General features: G+C 42.0%; 1 protein-coding gene across 4 annotated transcripts in view; it reads left to right on the top strand.

Moving 5' to 3' along the window:
* Mapkap1 (MAPK associated protein 1) overlaps window positions 1-17,778 on the top strand; it is a 211,840-nt gene that overhangs the window by 80,923 nt on the left and 113,139 nt on the right. For all 4 annotated transcript variants that reach the window (XM_055600538.1, XM_055600536.1, XM_055600537.1 and 1 more), the window contains one exon: window positions 10,572-10,744. In XM_055600538.1, the coding sequence (XP_055456513.1) occupies window positions 10,572-10,744 (173 nt within the window). The remainder of the gene's footprint in view (window positions 1-10,571; window positions 10,745-17,778) is intronic.

The following is a 17,778-nucleotide window of genomic DNA, read 5'->3' as shown; positions in this document are numbered from 1 at the left end:
TCATCTATACTTTACAACTGAGGAACCTTGACTTTGAGAGACTTGCATGTAGTTGCACAGCTCAAAGCTGCCAGGCCCAAAGTCCAAACCAGTCCTTTTGCGTCTGCACTGAGGGGCCTAGCACCATAGGCAGGATGATTCCAGCAGTAGCATGGTAGACACTGATGCTATCGGGAAGTGTGTTCTGTATTAAGCTTGAAGAAAATGACTGCCGTTCCTGTTACAGTCTGAATAGCCTTTCAGTTTATCCCTCATGCTTCCCCCAATCATTGTGAAATGTTTAACCTATATTTGAAAATGAATGGCTGCTATTTTTCCACTTGATATATATTTTTTAATTTGTGTTTTATTGTCCTTTAATCCCAGTACTTCAGAGGCAGAGGTAGGCAGATCTCTGTGAGCTTGAGGGTGGCTGGTCTAGATAGCTAGCTCCAGGCTAGCTAGGCCTACATAATAAGACCTTGTCTAGAAAAAAAAAAAAAAACAACAACAACGAACTATTATTTTTATTGTTGTTGTTGTTATGTGTTGTGGGGATCCCGTGGGTGTCACAGCATGTGTATGAAGGTCGGAGGACAACTTCCAGGAATTGGTTCTGTCCCTCAGTCATAGTTCCCAGGATCAAAGAGGCAGGTTGCCAGGTTATGAAACAAGCACCTGTTCCCATTGAGTTATCTCACTGGCCTTCATTTGCTAATTTAAGGAGTTATTTGAGTTCATCGCTCAAACCACATGGTATAACTCAACGTTTTTAAAACAGTAGTGCTACCCGTGCCCCCCAGGATCAGAGCATCAGAATATTTTCAGTAGAGAATATTTTTCCTGAGAGCAACAACCTCCTAGTTCCCTCTAGTACTATCAATTGACATTTGCTGTAATGTTACAGTTTTTCTGTCTGTCTTGTTCTTTTATAAGGGTTGCAGTTTGTTGTCCTCTACAGCACTTAGCAGCTCTGGTGGCATTGGGATTTTTGTTTGGTTTGGTTTTGTGTTTTGAGTTTTGGTCATAGGTGTGGAAAGGTTGGGGGATGCTGTAAGCAGAAGTACATTTGTTCAGATGTCATTAGGCTAGAACTAAGATCAGTGGGCAAACTCTGCAGCAAGATTTTACCCAATAGAAACATTTAGACATCAACACTGTCCCTGGGAGTGAGGCAGGGGGCTTAATGTAGCAGGTGGCAGGGCCACATCAGTGTAGGTCTTCAGGAGAGACTGTGGGGTACCACGTTTTGAGGGCATATTAAAGGGGGATGCCCAGAAGGTGTCTAAGAGTTTCAAGTGAATAAAAAAGCTTTTAAATCTGTGATTATAAAGTAAGAAAACATATAGCAAACATAGTGGACAGTGAGCATTTTGTGAACCTTTACTGTGGGTCAGACAGAGAAGCGAATCCTTTTATGTGTAATCTTATCAGGCCTTCTCTACAACCCCATGAGGGAAGGCTGTTACTATCCGTGCTTTTAAAATCCTGTGTGTGTATGTTGTGTGTTCTCCTGCACAGGTTGACTCAGGTTCCTTCCTCTGTTGCCTTTCATTTTATTTACTTTTTTAATGAACAATTTTCTTAAGACAAGCTTTCTCCCTAAACAACGGCACTCAGCAGTGGCTGGTTAGCTGGCCATGTGGCGCTATGCCATTATGCCCGACTTTCTGTTGCTGTTTATGTACAGTGGGGTCCCACTCTAATAGCTTTGGATAACCTGGAGCTTGCTTGTAGACCAGACTGGCCTTGGACTCACAGAGGGGCTGCCTGCTTTTATCTCCCAAGTGCAGGGATTAAAGCTGTGTGCCACCACACCTGGCCCAGTGCCTAGCTTCTTACATGGGTTCTGGACATCCAAACTCAGGTCCTCATTTTTTGTGGATGAGGAAGTCATGATATAAAAAGCTTAAGTTGCTGAAGATAAGACTGTATTGGCGTTGTGTGCAGGTGTGAGTTACAGCTCATGCTCTTCACCACCACACTGTGCTGCTTCCCAGCTCCTGTTTCGATGGCAAGGATCCGAGAAGTACCCAGATCAGAACCTGACCTTCTTAAAGAAGGAGTGACAGTTGACGTTTTTGATAATAAAAGCTTAATGGAACCAAGGTTGGTGATTCAGAGGGAATTAATGAGATTTTGTCAATTTTATTTTAAGCTTGTCAGAAAATACAGTGTCCAGTGACAAACTGTAGAAATGTTTTTGACAAATTAACTTGACTTCAGGTGCCAGATCAGGGAAATGTTAATTTAATAGCCTTTAAGCGGTCCAGATTTATTGAGGGTTAAGATAGCAGTACAAAGCCAACTTCATAGCTCTGAATGGATTTGTCATAGAATTTTATACAAAATCTATTCATATTCATTGCTACTATTTTGAATGTAAAAAAAAAGTGTGTTCATTTTCTGAGCCCATTAAATTTTGGTGTTTGGAAGTTAACATCCATTATATAGAGCCTCTTTATTTCTCACAATTAGATAATCTGGTTTATGCTGGATTTGCTTTGAAAATACTACTTCTCTTCAAATGAAAGCCACTAATTATCCTCAGAGAAGTAAGCATTTGAGTGTACCAAATCTCACCTTGCTATCACCTCCTTGGCACCTAGAGAGCACACATCCTCTGTCCTGGTTGAAGTTAGGGAGAAAGGTGTGAGTAGAAAGGCTGGGCAGCCATTGCTTACACACAACCTTTCCTTTCAAAGGCTACAAATAACCCGTTTATCAATTTGTATTGTTACATTGACTAGATACGCTGATACATTTATTTCTGCATTAAAACTACATACAATGATCTGCTTGTGCAGTTGTGACTAATAGAGTAATGTTGCCTGCTTTTTGTCTCTTTTAATTGCAGAAGCCAAGCTGCCTGTCCTTTCTGTTTCCTTTCTTTGCAGAGAAATTGAGCGCATAGCAACAGTTTGGAACTCTGTTACTCAATTTATTATTGGCAACATTGATGTTAAGTAGCCCTGCTAACTGAGCCTTATGTTCATAAGTCTTAGTTCAGTTGATTCACTTGATATGGTAGCTCCTACTTGAAAATCATTTTAAGCAGGCATGTAGCACAAGCTTATAATCCTAGCAGGGTGCTGGAAGCAAAGGTAGGAAGATCACATGTTTGAGGCCAGCAAGACCTACATAGCAGGTTCCTAGCCAGGCACGGCTATATAGTGGGACCCTGTCTACAAAGGGAGTCAGGGGCCAGGCTCTCAAAGATAGCTTAACAGTTAAGAGCACTGGCTACTCTCCCAGAGGACCTAGGTTTGATTCCAAGTAGGTTCTATGTTGATCGGGCAGGCTTTGAACTTGCAGAGTTCTGCCTGCTTCTGTCTCCTTCGTGTTGGAATTAAAGGCCACACCTACTTTAACATAAAATTAATTTTCAAAAAGATTATTTGAAAGTGAGCTGCATCTATTCTTTCTGCTTCCTCTATTTTGGGAACTATAAAGTATATAAATTAGTTTTCTGATAGGCAGTAGATACATAGGTTATATATTTAGGCTATATATTATTTTAGTTAATGAGACACATGTAGGCAATAACACATTATATGAATGGACTAATACATCATGTTCAGTGTTGTATGTTTCAGTTAGTACGTATTTACATTTTGTGTGATAAATTATTTTAAGCTGCATTTTTTTAGATCAGAAAAGCTAATTATTAGATTATTAATTGGATAGCATATGGTTCGTAATGTTGATATTCTCTTGATATGCTTGAAAACACATTCAAGAGAATGAGCTTTTCCAGTGTAATGTAAGACTACAATAGACTAGAAAGACTGTTGTACATACAATAGTCTCATACATACAAAGACTTATATCCCTTGACCCAGTAAGGTACACCTGTAATATGTGCGTATTTATATCAAAGAATGCTTCTGAGAATACAGCTTACAACAGTGAGATGTTAAAAATATTCAGCTCTGTAATCTGTGGTGTAATGAAGTATTTTAAATTACTATTCCTCACCTGCTATGTGTCAGGTCCTGTGTTATATGTGCAAGAGACATTCAGAGAAGAGAGTGGCCTGGAGTAACAGAGGTAGCGAGTTTAGGTGGATAAGAACCCTGGACTTCTGCTGTACTTCAGGCCCAAGGAACATACAGAAATTGGTGGGATGCAGTTGTTTTCTTCCTGTAATTCACAGGTGAATGGGTGAAGAAGAAAGGAGAGTTATATACAGAAAACAGTGAATTATAAGGTTGTAAAAGTCAAGTTGCAAAAAAAAAAAAAAAAAGTCAAGTTGCCAGGAAGCAGAGGAAAGGCAGTTATTTTGGACTTTCCTTTCTTGGAAGAGGAGATGTTTGAGTTAAAGGACAGAGGAAAGCCTGCATTCCTTGGTTAATAATTGTTTGTGGGTGTGATGTGTGTGAGACCGGTACCTTGTATTTGCTTATCCCTGTGAGAAAGTGGAGATTCTGGAAGGTGCAGTTACTTGTTGATGTCTAAGGTTAGCTGAGAGTCAGAGCCGGGACTCAAAGCTGGGCACAGCTGATCCCGAGTCTGTACTCTGAATTGTTGCTCTGTGTGTTGTAGAAGTGAGGCATTGGTACTGGTTGTCTGGGTTATTAGCTGCCATGCTGAGGCAGGAATGCAATCACCGAGTGGATAAAAACAGTGGGTTTCTGATTAGCGTTATCTGTGGTTTTAGGGAAAACTTATTATTGGCAGGAAAAGGGTAAGGTTGCGGAAAGGTGGGCTTTCTGAAGTAAAGACACTTGGAACACTGCTGAGAAATGATGCAACCTCATCAAAGCCAGTGCCACAAGGAGAGGAAGAAAAAAGTTTGAGACATTTCAGGACCAGTGGTGTCAAAGAGAGGGTAAGACAATCGTGGCAGTTCTTAGCCTGTGTGATCCAGTCACCTAGTAGGTGCAGAAAGCCACAGATTACAGGAGAGCTGACACACAGAGAACTGGCTAAGGAAGCACAGGGGCTTTGTTTTCCTTCCCTGGCTTGGGTTGTTCTGGGGAACATGGGTCAGCTTCACATTTGTTGACTGACAGTCATTATTTAAAAAATAAGATTACGTTACATATTTAGAACTCACTTGTTTATGTGTGTGTGTATTTGTGTGTGCCACAGTGCTCTCGGGATAATTTCACAGAGTCCATTCTTTTTTACTAGGTGGGCACCAGTCATCAGGTTTTGACAGCAAGTGCCTTTACCTGCTGAAATATCTCACCTGCTAGATTCATTGCTTTTGATTTCTCTTTAATAAAAATTATTTTAACTCAAAAAATTATTTAACCCTGGGCCTTGCCAATGCTAGGGCAGTGCTACCATGGAGCTGTAGACCCAGCCCACATAATATATCCCTGGTAAATGTTTGCTCAATGCCCAAACATGGGCTGCATTTCCAAAATGGAGCTTCATGCGTTTAAGCCTTGATCAGGAGTTACTCTTGCTTTCTTTAGCTCCTTTGTTGTTGTTGTTATTGTTTGTAACTATAGTATTTTGATTCTAATTGTAAACATAGTGTTCATTATAGAAAATATGAAGCAAAAGTTTAAAATCACTCATAAGATCACCATGTCTTGAGGAACCTCTGCCCCACCCCTGTTTTGCTGATTTTAAACACAGCGAGCAGCTTCTCTGTAGATGCATAGTTCTCTGTCAGGAGCATGAATGTTTTCCTACCTGAGATGCCTTACCAACCTCTTCCAGTGTGACTGCCTTGGCCTTTCTTGGCAGCCTTTAGTTTTCCCTTCTTAGAGTGATCACTCCAGTATAGTGTGGACCAGTGCAGGCCAGGAAACTGCAGAGGGTCTGCTCAGCACCACATTTATTAGACTTGATCTTCAGATCCCAGAATGTGTTATAGTGGGTATGTGTTGAATGCATGAGAGAAGAGAAGGATACAGCTGACCCTGGTCCCTGTGAAGCCCTCCCTTGTGCTCTAATTGTGGCTTCATTGCCCCAGTCCTGTACTGGGGAGCATACAAATTGCTGTGCAGTAAAGCTGTGTGACATGGTCTTTGTTTATTGCTAGTTGCTTTTTAATAGTTGGATGTTGGGCCTCTGGAATATTGCTTTCTTGATGTGTGATGAATACTTTTAATCCTTTGGTCACCTTATTTTTTTTTAAGTTAATTACTTTCTATTATGTCGATGGATTGTTTTATGTTTTAGATAATTTTCTCTAAATCTTGCAACACAGGGACTCTCAGATCGAGCTCGCTGCCACCACCTGGAGCTTTTTCAGAAGCACTTCCTCATTAAAATAGATAATTTCAGGGTTTATACAAGGCACTTTCCCAAGATAGAATTGGGAAATTGAAATGATAAAGCACTTCACTCATTTACTAAGCATCTCTGTGTTTATTCTGATTTCATATGGAATGAGCAGGGTTAAGGGACATTAACAGCTGCTGGGTCTCCTAACCAACAGTGACGTCCTGCAGTTAGGATCAGAGGGGGCTCTGGGAGTCTTACTCCTTACTGTCTTCTTCCCTCAGATCTAGATCTGTCTGTAGGAGGCCACTCAAGGCAGAGTTTCTCTTGTGTTTATGAGGACAGAGGGAAAGAAAGAAGGTGAGCTGCAGAGAGTCGGGTTAGTGGCACTTGGACTGACGAAGAGGTATTCAGAACAGTGGTTTTGAAGTCATAGTGGCTCAGGTTGAGCTATGGTTCTTCCATGTGTCTGTGGTACAGTGAGTAGGACACTATCCTCAGAAGCCTGAGTTTTCTCTGCTGGGATATAAGGGTAGAGCTCTCAGAGTTAAGCTGAGAAATAATGAGATAGAGCCGAAGTGATAAAGAAATGTCTGTTCTTACTAGTATAATCAGGGTTCCTTTTAGAGCTTCAGCTTGTGTACTAGCACTTTAGGCCCCGTGTGATCATGAAGTCAAAATGGATCTGAAGTCAAAAGTATCTAGTAAGCTGCTCTGCGCTTAGGAGCTATGTTGCAGTTTGTAAAGCAGATTAGCATTGTCTTCCCCTGTGGATCTCCACATGTTGAGGTGTCAGCCCTGTGGCCCCTCAGCTATAGTTCTGCAGAAGGAGGAATAAGTGAGGCTAAAAAGGGAAAGCACTAGGCTAGCAGGATGGCACAGTGAGGGAAAAGGAAGAGCAGTAAAAGCAGTAGACTGGGTCTACAAAGGAAGGTATATGAGCCAGAACCCCCAACCCCACCCATGTGTTAGTCAGGATTCTCTAAAGCAACAGAACTGGTGTGGTGTGGTGTGGTATGGTGTGGTGTGGTGTGGTGTGGTGTGGGTGGCGTGGCGTGTGTGGTGTGGTGTGTGTGCTGTGGCGTGTGTGGTGTGGTGTGGTGTGTGTGTGTGTGTGTGTGTGTGTGTGTGTGTGTGTGTGTGTGTAGGGATTTACTAGAGTGGGTTACAGGCTGTGTCAGTAGTTGTTCAGTCCACAAGACTATATGTCTCAACAATCCCTGCCATTTGAGCCTAAGAGGTTCCTGGAGAATGTCTTTTTTTCAGTCTTCTTTGGAGTCTGGGTCAGCAACAATGGTAATAGACTTGCCAGAAGGATGAAGGCAAGCTGGCCAAAAGCAGCACTTCCATCTTTCATGACCTTTTATGTGGTCTACCACCAGAAGTAGCCCAGAATTAAGGTAAGTCTTCCCATCAGAATCCAATTATCCAATTAAGAAGAATCCCTCAGCCAGGCAATGGTAGTGTACACCTTTAATCCCAGCACTCAGCTAGTTCTAGGACAGCCAGTGCTACACGTGAAAACCCTGTCTCAATGAACAAACCAAAAAAAAAAAAAAAGAAAATCCCTCAAAGGTATACTCAGCAGTCTGGGTTTTAGTTCCAGGTTCCAGTTGTAGCCAAGTTGACAACCAATACTTCACAACCCTCCAGAAAAAAGTTGCATTATTATTAGTTCTCCCTCTGCCTGCCTCAGTGTCAACACACTTGCTGGAGAAGCTTTGCTTAGCCATTGCAGTTATTATTTCTAAGCGGAAGAGCATGCAGGAGTGTGTGTGTGTGTGTGTGTGTGTGTGTGTGTGTGTGTGTGTGTGCGCGCGCGCATATTTAGGCCATTCAGCAGTGTTTTATTTGTTCATTTGACATTTAGTGTGAGTGGGGATACAATTCTGCCATGCCAGCCAGGCAGACCTCAGATTCAGGGGCTTAAGGATCCTCCTACCAATTACCTGGGGTTGCAGACAGTTGCCAGCATGTCTTGGCTAACAGATTCCTTTGTGGGGGCAGGAAGGGACACAGGGGGATCTTCAGTGTGCCAGATACACTGCTAGGCATTGTGTATGGAGCAGGAATCAAAAAGACAATGTCACTGCTCTGGTGGGAAGGGAATGCACTAAAGATGAACATAAATAAAGGTGTAATCTTAAACTGTTAAGTGATACAAAGGAAATGAGCAGGGTACCTGTGGGAGAGAAACAGAGAGGGGCTTCTTTTATAGCAGCATCAGTGAAGCATGTGTGAGCAAGAGTCCGGAGTTGAAGCTCCGTCATCAAGCCTCATGAAGTCTTATCATTATCATTTTACATGTGAGGAACAGAAAGCCACAGAGACTTAGGTACATGGCAAAGAGCACATAATAAAGGATGGCAAGTGATGAAGCAGAGCCTTCTAGATATATATATAGTCTGTAGTACCCAGTAAGGTCTTCAAAGTGAGAGACGCAGACAAGGTAAACACAGATGTGTGTCCAGGCACACACCCCAGGAGCACTTCCAGGCCAAGGTTGGTAAGCCCTGGTCAGGCAGGGAAGTTGGCATTGGGTGGTGATGGAGCGGTGGGTGGGTACCAGATCGATCAGACAGTATTGTGAGAGTGTAGACTATTCACTATCATTTACTCAGTAGACAAACGGGTAAGAGGCTTGTAATATGATGGCTTTTAGTGTTGAGTCTCCTTCCCTCATACTGCAAATTAAAACCAGGATGTGCTTATAGTAGAGGAACACTTCTACTACTAGTGTGTCTGTGGGGGAAGTGTGTGTGTACATATGTGTGTGCAGATACAATTTGTAATTAACTTTACACAGTGGCAACTTAGTGTCTCCTCTGTGTCTGGGACTTACATTAGGAAAGATGGCATGCAGCATCCTTTCTTGTATTGTTGGCTACTTGTTTATCTTCTCCAGAGAAATGTCTGCTCAAATCCTTTGCTAGTACGATTTTAAAGAAGCCAGTGCTTAATTCAAAGTCACAAAGACTTATCCTACAATGAGTTTTATGATTTTACCTCTTACATTTGGATCTTTGTGTATGCTATGAGTAGGAATGCAAATTCATCCTTTGCATGTTGCTTTCTGGTCATCCCACTGCCATTGTCTGAAAGGACTATTCTTCCCCTTTAAAGCACAGTTTTGCAGTAGCTGTCTTTGAACTTTCTAATGGGGTAGAAAGACAGAAGAAAGAAGAAAGATCTGGGGCACGAGCAGCTGGTATGGTGGTGGCATCACTTGCTGCAGTGAGGTGGCTGCTGCGCGACGCGGGGTAGGAAGGAATGGGGGACAGTAAAGCACATCAGTATAAACTTGAGTTGTCAGTGCACTTTTCTCTTCACGATGTATTGGACATGTTTGTGGGTGAGTAAGACTGTGAGCCAAGAAGGCCACGCTCTGGTCGCTGGTGAGGAAGGGGCATGGCCAGAGCTGCTTAGAGCAGAACAGGAGAAGGTGCTGCTGCTTGATTTGGGTGGTTTGGGACTCATTGGAACAGTTTGGTTTTTTTTTTTTTTTTTTTTTTTTTCAAGAAAAGAGGAAATAATAGTTTGGGGGTGTTAGCTGTAGCAAGACTACCTGCATGGCCTCCTGACCATGAGGATTTGGGGATTATGAAAAAGAAGACTGAAGAGCAGGGCATGGTGGTGTATTTAGAATGCAGCTAAGGCATGGGGAACAACGTGGGAGGTAGAGAAACAAAGAGAAGAAAGGAAGGAGGAGTACATAGAAGAAGGAAGAGTTTAAAAAAAAAAGTCCTGTTTTAAGAGAATGGCAGAGGAACCATGCCCTCCTCAGACAGCAGCTTTTGCTTAAGGCACAGAAGTAGAATGTTTGAAAAAGCAGCTTGGTTATGTTGCTGACTAGTGTGGTACTTCATAGAGCAGAAAGGAGAGTGCAGAGAGAGGAGGGCTGAGTATATGGCGAGGATCAGGGGTGCATAGAGTAGTGCAGGTTGAGCAGTAATAGAAAACGAGGCACCCTTGAACTGTGTGGCACTTAGGGAAGCAGGTGCGCTGCCCAGTGGAATCTAAGTCTCTGAGATACATGGACAAGATACTGGACATGTCTCAAGTGTGAGTGCCTCCTCTTCAACCTGTACAGGAGAGACGTGGCTATACCAGGGAAAGCAGCTGATGGCAGGGTCTGTTAGAGTCTTCTTCAAGAGCAGAGTTGATAACAAACCCAGTCTAACGCCAAGCACCAGCTCCAATCTCGCTTGTACTTGTTCCTCTAATAGAGCTTATTCACCTAACTGAACGCAGACTTTATCCACCTCAAGACTGGTTAGGCTCAGAGCAGGTTTATGCAGAAAGGATGGGAAATGGCTCTTCTGACCTAAAGCAGGAGAGCTGTGCTAGGACCTATTGCCTGCAAGACCACAGCTGTGTGTTTTACTGTCGTGCATGTGTTCTGTCCACAGGGTCATGTGGGTACAACTGCAACTAAGAAGATCGATGTCTACCTCCCCCTGCACTCGAGCCAGGACAGACTGCTGCCAATGACGGTAGTGACAATGGCCAGCGCCAGGGTGCAGGACCTTATCGGGCTCATCTGTTGGCAGTACACAAGCGAAGGACGGGAGCCAAAGCTCAAGTAACCCTTTCTCTTCTCACTGCTCTAGTTCCTAGTCTCCAGGTCTCCAGCAGAGCTAAGCTCTTAGCCATGTCAGTCTTTCTAGGCACTAGCCAGAGGGCCAGGGTTTCACACTAATCTAGCTCAGAGTCTTCCCCAGGGTCCTACTTGCAGGTTAAATTTACAAGCTTCCAGATATGGACACAAGGAAATGAATTCATGTGGATATGAGTAGCATGAAAGGGGCTGGAGAGATAGCTGAGGGGTTAAGAACACTGCTCTTCCAGAGGACCTGAGTTCAATTCCCATAAACCACATGGTGGCTCACAACCATCTGTAATGGGATCTGATTAACTCTTCTTGTATGTATGAAGGCAGATCACTCATATACATAAAAATAAGTAAAAAAATTTTTTTAAGAGTAGCATGAAAGAAAATGGGAGGGGACTGCTGTCTGAGCACTTGGCATGAGCCGGCACTTAACTGGCCGTGTTATTCCTGGCATCCTGTTTGTCCTTCCAGCCGGGAAGTTGTGTGTCTTAGTCCTCTTTGTCTTGAAGGCAAGACGTGGGGACTCCACACATCTCAGGAACTCCACAGAAGATGGCAGTTAGGGCTGACCCCATGTCAGGGTGCCATGTCACTCCGTGTGCCCGCTGCAGAGCTTTGGTCTGAATCCAGGCTTTCTCTGTCAATAGGGACTTGACTTTTTATCCATCACCAACTAAGCCATATTCTTTATTTAGTGTTTATAGTAAAGAAGCCTTGCTTGAAAGTGGGTTCTCCATGGCTGTACACTTGGTACCTTTACAGTGCTTGTCCTGAACATACCCTTTCCTGACAGGTACCCTCTTTAGGTTGTCATTTTTCTAGCAACACGATAGGAAATCTCTATAGCCCATATTTAGCTGAGCATGATCCAATCAGCTTTAGCATAAATTTTTCTTTTAAATGCATTAAATTTGCATGTGAAGATTTTTCTTCTAGTTCTTTCTTCTTTCATTGTTTTCTTTCTTTGTCAGAGCCTCACTGTCAAGTGTAGGGCAGCCTCAAACTCAGGATTTTCCTGCCACAGCCCTCAGTGCTGGGATTACAGATAAGCACCACTATGCCTAGTTGCTTTGAGCTCATTCTGACATTGCCTTCCATTTCCATGGGCAGGTTTGAGTGAAAATATCATCATTATTGCTCTGATGGCCATAGAGAGCTGAGGTACTCACTGGGCTCAGACAAAGGTTGGGGATCGGTTGCTGTTCTTGGGGAGGTGCTGAGATGTAGATCTTTCTCAGTAAAAAGTAGAAATGAGGAACAAGAAAGGGAGCAATACCTGAACTAAACCTTGAAAATGCTGTTTAGTGTGGCCACTGAAGCTGACAGATGTGAGTCAGCTGGTCCAGGGTTACACAGCTGCCGAGTACCAGACAGGAACTGAACTGTGACTCCATTCTGTAGATACAGAAACTAAACTAAGGCTAAATAGTTTTCTTAACCCACATAGCAAGTGGCAGGATTGATATTTTAACTCAGTGGTCTCTGCCATTGCCCAGTTCTTCCCTTCCACATGTAGTGTGGTGGAACTGCATGCTAGGTCTGGAAGTACAGGAGAGGAGAACAGTTTCTGCTGTCTGGGACTGTGCTGCCTGAGGTAAAATGGCTTGGAGAAGAACCAGGTGTGTGTTTCAGAGTTAATGTGGGGTCCCGCTCCCTTGATCCTGACAGAGCCAAGATGAAAACTGAAGAAACAGTGGGAAAAGTTATATCCAGAGGCTGAGAAGACGGTATGTTAAAGAATGCTACAGATTTGTGTTTATGCCCTACTCCAGCGCAGAGCAGTGCATTGGCATATTTGTAGTAGGTACAGAGGCTGGAAGTTCAGCATATTTTCTCAAGAACACAGGTCAATCCATAACTACTTTTTTGCTAGTTGATAACTTGTTATTATACTTTCCCTGTATGAATTAGTGATATGATTATAGTGCAAACTGGAAGTAACTAGAATGTTCTTCACAAGGTGAACTATGAAACATCATGCTCCACCAGTACAGCATAATGCTACTCAGCAATAAGAAAGGAACAAGCTATTGATGCACACGACTACATTGATAGTTTTAAGTCACTGTGGAAAGGTTGTGTCTCATGTGATTCCGTTACGTCACATGTTCAAAGTGACAAAGTACAGAGACAGAGAAACACGTACATGCTTTCTGAGGACAAAGACAGTATTTGGGAGGAAAGGATACAAAAAGACCTTATGTTCTGTTCTCAGTGGAGGTTACACACGCACACATACACACATATGCACCCATGCTGGCAGAAACTGAATAAAGTTGATAGTCTTGTTACTAGTGTTGTGCCAATGTCAATTTCCTTGTTCTTGATGTTAGACTATAATTAGATGAGCAATCACTAGCGGTGAATAGTACATAAAGGATTCAGAGGGCTCCATGTGATATGTTTTTCCTCTTGTGAGTTTGTAATCATTTAAAAATGAAAGTTTTAAGAATAGCACTCTTTTTTTAAAGCACAGCAGAAAAAAAAATCCACTTTCTTTGTGTCAGGTATAAGAGTTAAATGTGAACTGATGTTAGAACATGTTGTTGTCACGCTGGAGGAAATGACTGGTATAGGAGAAATAACTGCAAAGTTGCAAAGAGAAGGCACCTATCCCTACACAGGGAGCATGGGCGCACTCAAAGCCAACTCCATCCATTGCAGCAGGTGCCAGAAGACCTTGTTGTACCTCCAGAGTGCTGAGGAATGGCTGTAAATCCACCTTCCTGATTATGCACCTCATCCCTTGACAGAGGCCACATGATCACACCATACATGTCCCTTCACTTAAGACAGTTGGTGCTTACATATTTTGGTCTTCATACTTTGAATGCTTTTTTTCTCCTAAAAACTATAGAGAACCTCAAAAATTTATTTTTGTATGTTATATCTACCAATATTTTCTGTAGTAGAACTCTAATTTGGACATAAATTTAAAACATTTTTCAGTTTTAAAATACTTGCAAATATAATGCATGTTAGCATAAATTTTCATTTTTTAATTAATGGTTCTTCTTGAAGAACATTAGGTGAATTAGGTACACACACACACACAAACACACAAATATGGAAGCCAGAAAACAACCTTCAGTGTCATTCCTCAGGAGCTACCCACCTTGTTTTTTGAAACTGTCTCTTACTAGCCTGCAGCTCACCAATGAGTCTAGGCTGCTTGACCAGCAAGCCCCAGGGGTCTTGTCTGACTCTGCCTATCCAGAGCTGGGATTTCATGCATGTACTACTGTACCTGGTTTTTTCCTGGGTGCTAAAGGGTAGAGACAGGAGAGGGTCTTGCTGGCTAGTCAGCCTAACCAGTTCTGTGAGAAGCCTCAATAAGGCAGAGATACATAGAGGAAGACAACAGATGTTGACCTCTGTCCTCTACAAGTCACACACACACACATATACAGTACACACACACATAAATAAATCCCACTAAAAGCAGAAAGATATCTACAGCTTTCTTTTTTTATATTTATTTATTTATTTATTTATTTTTATTTATTTATTTATTTATTTATTTTTTTAACAGCTTTCTAAATAGCTAGAGAAATGGAGGTAAGCTTTTCAGTTAAAGCTCAAGGAAGAAAATAAAGAAGCAAAGAGCCTGGTGTGGTCGTGCACATGCTCCTGGCACTTAGAGACAGAGGCTCCAAGTTCAAGGTTAGCTTGGACTACATAGTCTGACCCTGTCTCATAAATATACACAAACAGATGTATTGTTAATCACAGTAATGCCAACAGAAATTCACCTACTGGTTATCCTGGGACTCGCTGTGTAGACCAGGCTGGACTCAAACTCACAGAGATCCTCCTGTCTCTGTACTATCATGCCTAACTTCAGACAGTAGAATTTAAGACAGAAAACATACTGATTTTGGCAAAGCTCATGGTGAACTGAGAAACAAACCTCCTGCATAATATAATTCTTACTGTGTTCGACTAGCAGCATGCATCAAAGGAAGAGAACACCACATGATTTCCTTCTGAAACAGGACATTTCAGTACACTCCTGCCAAAACCTGTCAGCCAGGGGGAGGGGCCAGAGAAGATGGTCAGGCAGAACAAAGTATTATGAAAAGCACATGGCGAAACCCGTTCTTTATATACTGATTTTAAAAGCAAAATAAAAGTTATGCAACATTAAACAAAAGAATATTAGCTGGGAAGTAGTGGCACACACCTTTAATCCCAGCACTTGGGAGGCAGAGGCAGATGGATATGAGTTCAAGGCCAGCCTGGTCTACACAATGAGTTCCAGGACAGCCAGGGTTGTTACACTAAGAAGCCTGTCCTGAAAAACTGAAAAGAAAGAATAGTATGGACCAGTGAAAAAAATTTAAGAACAATTTAAGAAAATTGTTTAAGAACAATTAGGAGTTGGGGGAGATTGTTTGAAGCACATAAATAAGTTACAGTACATTTAAGAGAAAAACACAAAGGGGGTTGGAGAGATGGCTTAGTGGTTAAGAGCACTGACTGCCTTTCCAGAGGACCCAGGTTCACTTCCCAGCACCCACATGGCAGCTCACAATTGTAACTTCAAGATCTGACACCGTCACACAGACATGCATGTAGGCAAAAAATGAATGTACATAAAATTCAAACTTTAATTTGAACAAATTTCAAAACCCATGGTCATCCAGGCTGGTATTCTTGAAACCTTTTTCTGGCATACGTATTTAGAGAATTGAAATTGTGGTAAAATACACATGTAATTTTTTTCATATTTTAAATAATTATGTGTATTTCATTTTGTAATCTAGAATGATTTAGCTTTTTATTCATAGTAGGAAGAGGCTTTTGCCTTTTTTTTTTCAGTAAGTGGAAAAGGAAAGATTAAAAAAAGAAAAAAAAGAAAAGAAACTTGAAAGGAAAGGTGATCAGCTTAGTTTCTCCGTAGCCTGAGACTCTTGTAGGGTGATCTCTTATGTTATCTTGTCAAGCTCTGCAGTTGAACTTGCTCCAGTGGTGCGTTCCTTCAGGTAGCAGCATGCTTAGTCACTTCATTGGTGCATTTTTTAATTACCAAATTAAGCCACAGGCCTTTCAGATTTTTGCAGTTTGTCTGTGACACTGGCTTTAGTCCTGTTTGATGTAAGCCAGTCTGTAAAGTAAGTCTCTGAAATCCCTTTCTGTGGGGCAGTGTGGAAAGGAAATTAGTATTTTTTTTTCTCCTGTTAGTGCTGATGATCTGGAATAGATCCTTATTTGGTCTTTCCCAGTGGGTTGGTCTGTGGATGAGCACTTCATTCATTGGTTCCAGATTGCCAGATGCTTGTAAGAGCTTTCCTCCAATTTTGGTTTGTCAAGAAAACCATTTATACAGGGTATTGTTCAACTGCCCCTGTGCTATGAAAACTGCAGCATCTGACTGGCCCCAGGGAAGGAATGGAGAATTTGGCTGCGATTCTTGGCGTCTTTTATTCTTTCTTGTGTTTGCTAACTGTTATGTAAGATCAGACTGTAGGATTTAGTCTGATTTCCTGGTTATTTTGATATGCTGATTTTGAGAGAAACAGTGGGAAGATACTAACTGAAACAACCTCAGTCTTGCTACAAGACCAAACTGAACAATTTAGACTTCATTATTCACATTTATTGAATTTTCTGCCTTAGAATGTTTTGTTTAGATTTGAGTGCTTAACTATACTTTCTTTGTATGTAGTCCATGATTTTGGGGGGAAAAATTCCTTCCATGTTGTAGATCTCAGTATATACTTAATACAGCAATGCATTTGATCACGTGCTGATGCCTTGGCTTTTGGCTATTTGGTTTAAGGATTAAGAGATACAGATTAAACCTCCTCTCCAAGATCTCTTCATGCTTCTTAGGCTGATCACAAACTTCTGGGCTCAAGCAGTCCTCCAGGCTCAGTCTTCTGAGTGCCGAGACTGCCAGTGTGCTCCACCGTGCCCCGCCGCCTCATTTCTTTTTATAGCAGAAAAATATTACACTGTTTTCCCTTCTTCTGTGTTTCCATTGAAGAATATCTCTTCCTTCTGATTTTTTTGACCATTACATAGAAAACTTTTGTGCATGGTCCCACGCAGGTTTTGAGTAATTGTGAGTTTTCATCTCATTTGATCAAGTACCTAGAAGCACAATTCCTGGGTTGTGTGATAAGGTGAGCCTGTGTTGTAAGACCCTGTCAGCTGTATTTCAGAAGGCTTCTGGCATTTGGCATTCATACTGGTGAGCATTTGGTGCGGTTGGCATTTGGACTTTTAACTATTCTTATGGGTGTGCATTGAGCATCTTGTACTGATTTGCAGCCCCTAATGGATGGTGCTGAGCAGTTTATGCTTGATTGCTGCTTGGCTGCTTGGATGGGCTGTTAAAAGGTTTTGCTCACTTTGAAATTAAGTTGTTTTCTTATTGAGTTTTAAGTTTTCTTAATGTTGAGTTTTAAGAATTCTTTGTATTTTTGGATACAATTCCTTTTTTAGACACTTTGCAGAGATTTTCCTCTGGATGTGTTTGCCTTTTCTTCCTTTTAATAGCAATTCTTACCGAGCAGATGTTCCAGATGTTAATGGGCTCCTGCTTACCAGCTCCAGCTTACCAGGTGATGCTTTTGGTATTATATCCATTTTGTTTAATTTTTTACATTTGGGTGTGCATATGTACATGTGTACATGTGTCATGATGTATATGTCACAGAATTCATGTAGGACGACTTCGGGGAGCCGAGTTTTTCCTTCTGCCATGTGGTTGTAGGGCTCAAACTCAAGTCCTCAGGCTTGGTGAGCACCCTCATCTGCTGAGCCATCTTCCTGTTCCTGGAGTTGTATCTGAAAGGTCTTCATTTTATCCAGGGTCACCAGAAGTTTTAGCCTAGAAATAGTTCCTTATAGAAGCTATATGATTATGTGTTTATATTTAGGCCTGTGATCCTGGACTTTGGGTGTTTCTGAGTGGTAAAGTACTTACCTAACATGTGCAAGGAATGTGGTCCTGGGTTTAATCCCCAATGTTGCAGAGAAAAAAATATGCCTTGGGT

Source organism: Psammomys obesus, unplaced genomic scaffold (assembly GCF_907164565.1).
Source record: "Psammomys obesus unplaced genomic scaffold, mPsaObe1.curated_primary_1811, whole genome shotgun sequence".
Lineage (NCBI taxonomy): Eukaryota > Metazoa > Chordata > Mammalia > Rodentia > Muridae > Psammomys > Psammomys obesus.
This window is presented reverse-complemented; position numbering and strand designations above follow the sequence as displayed.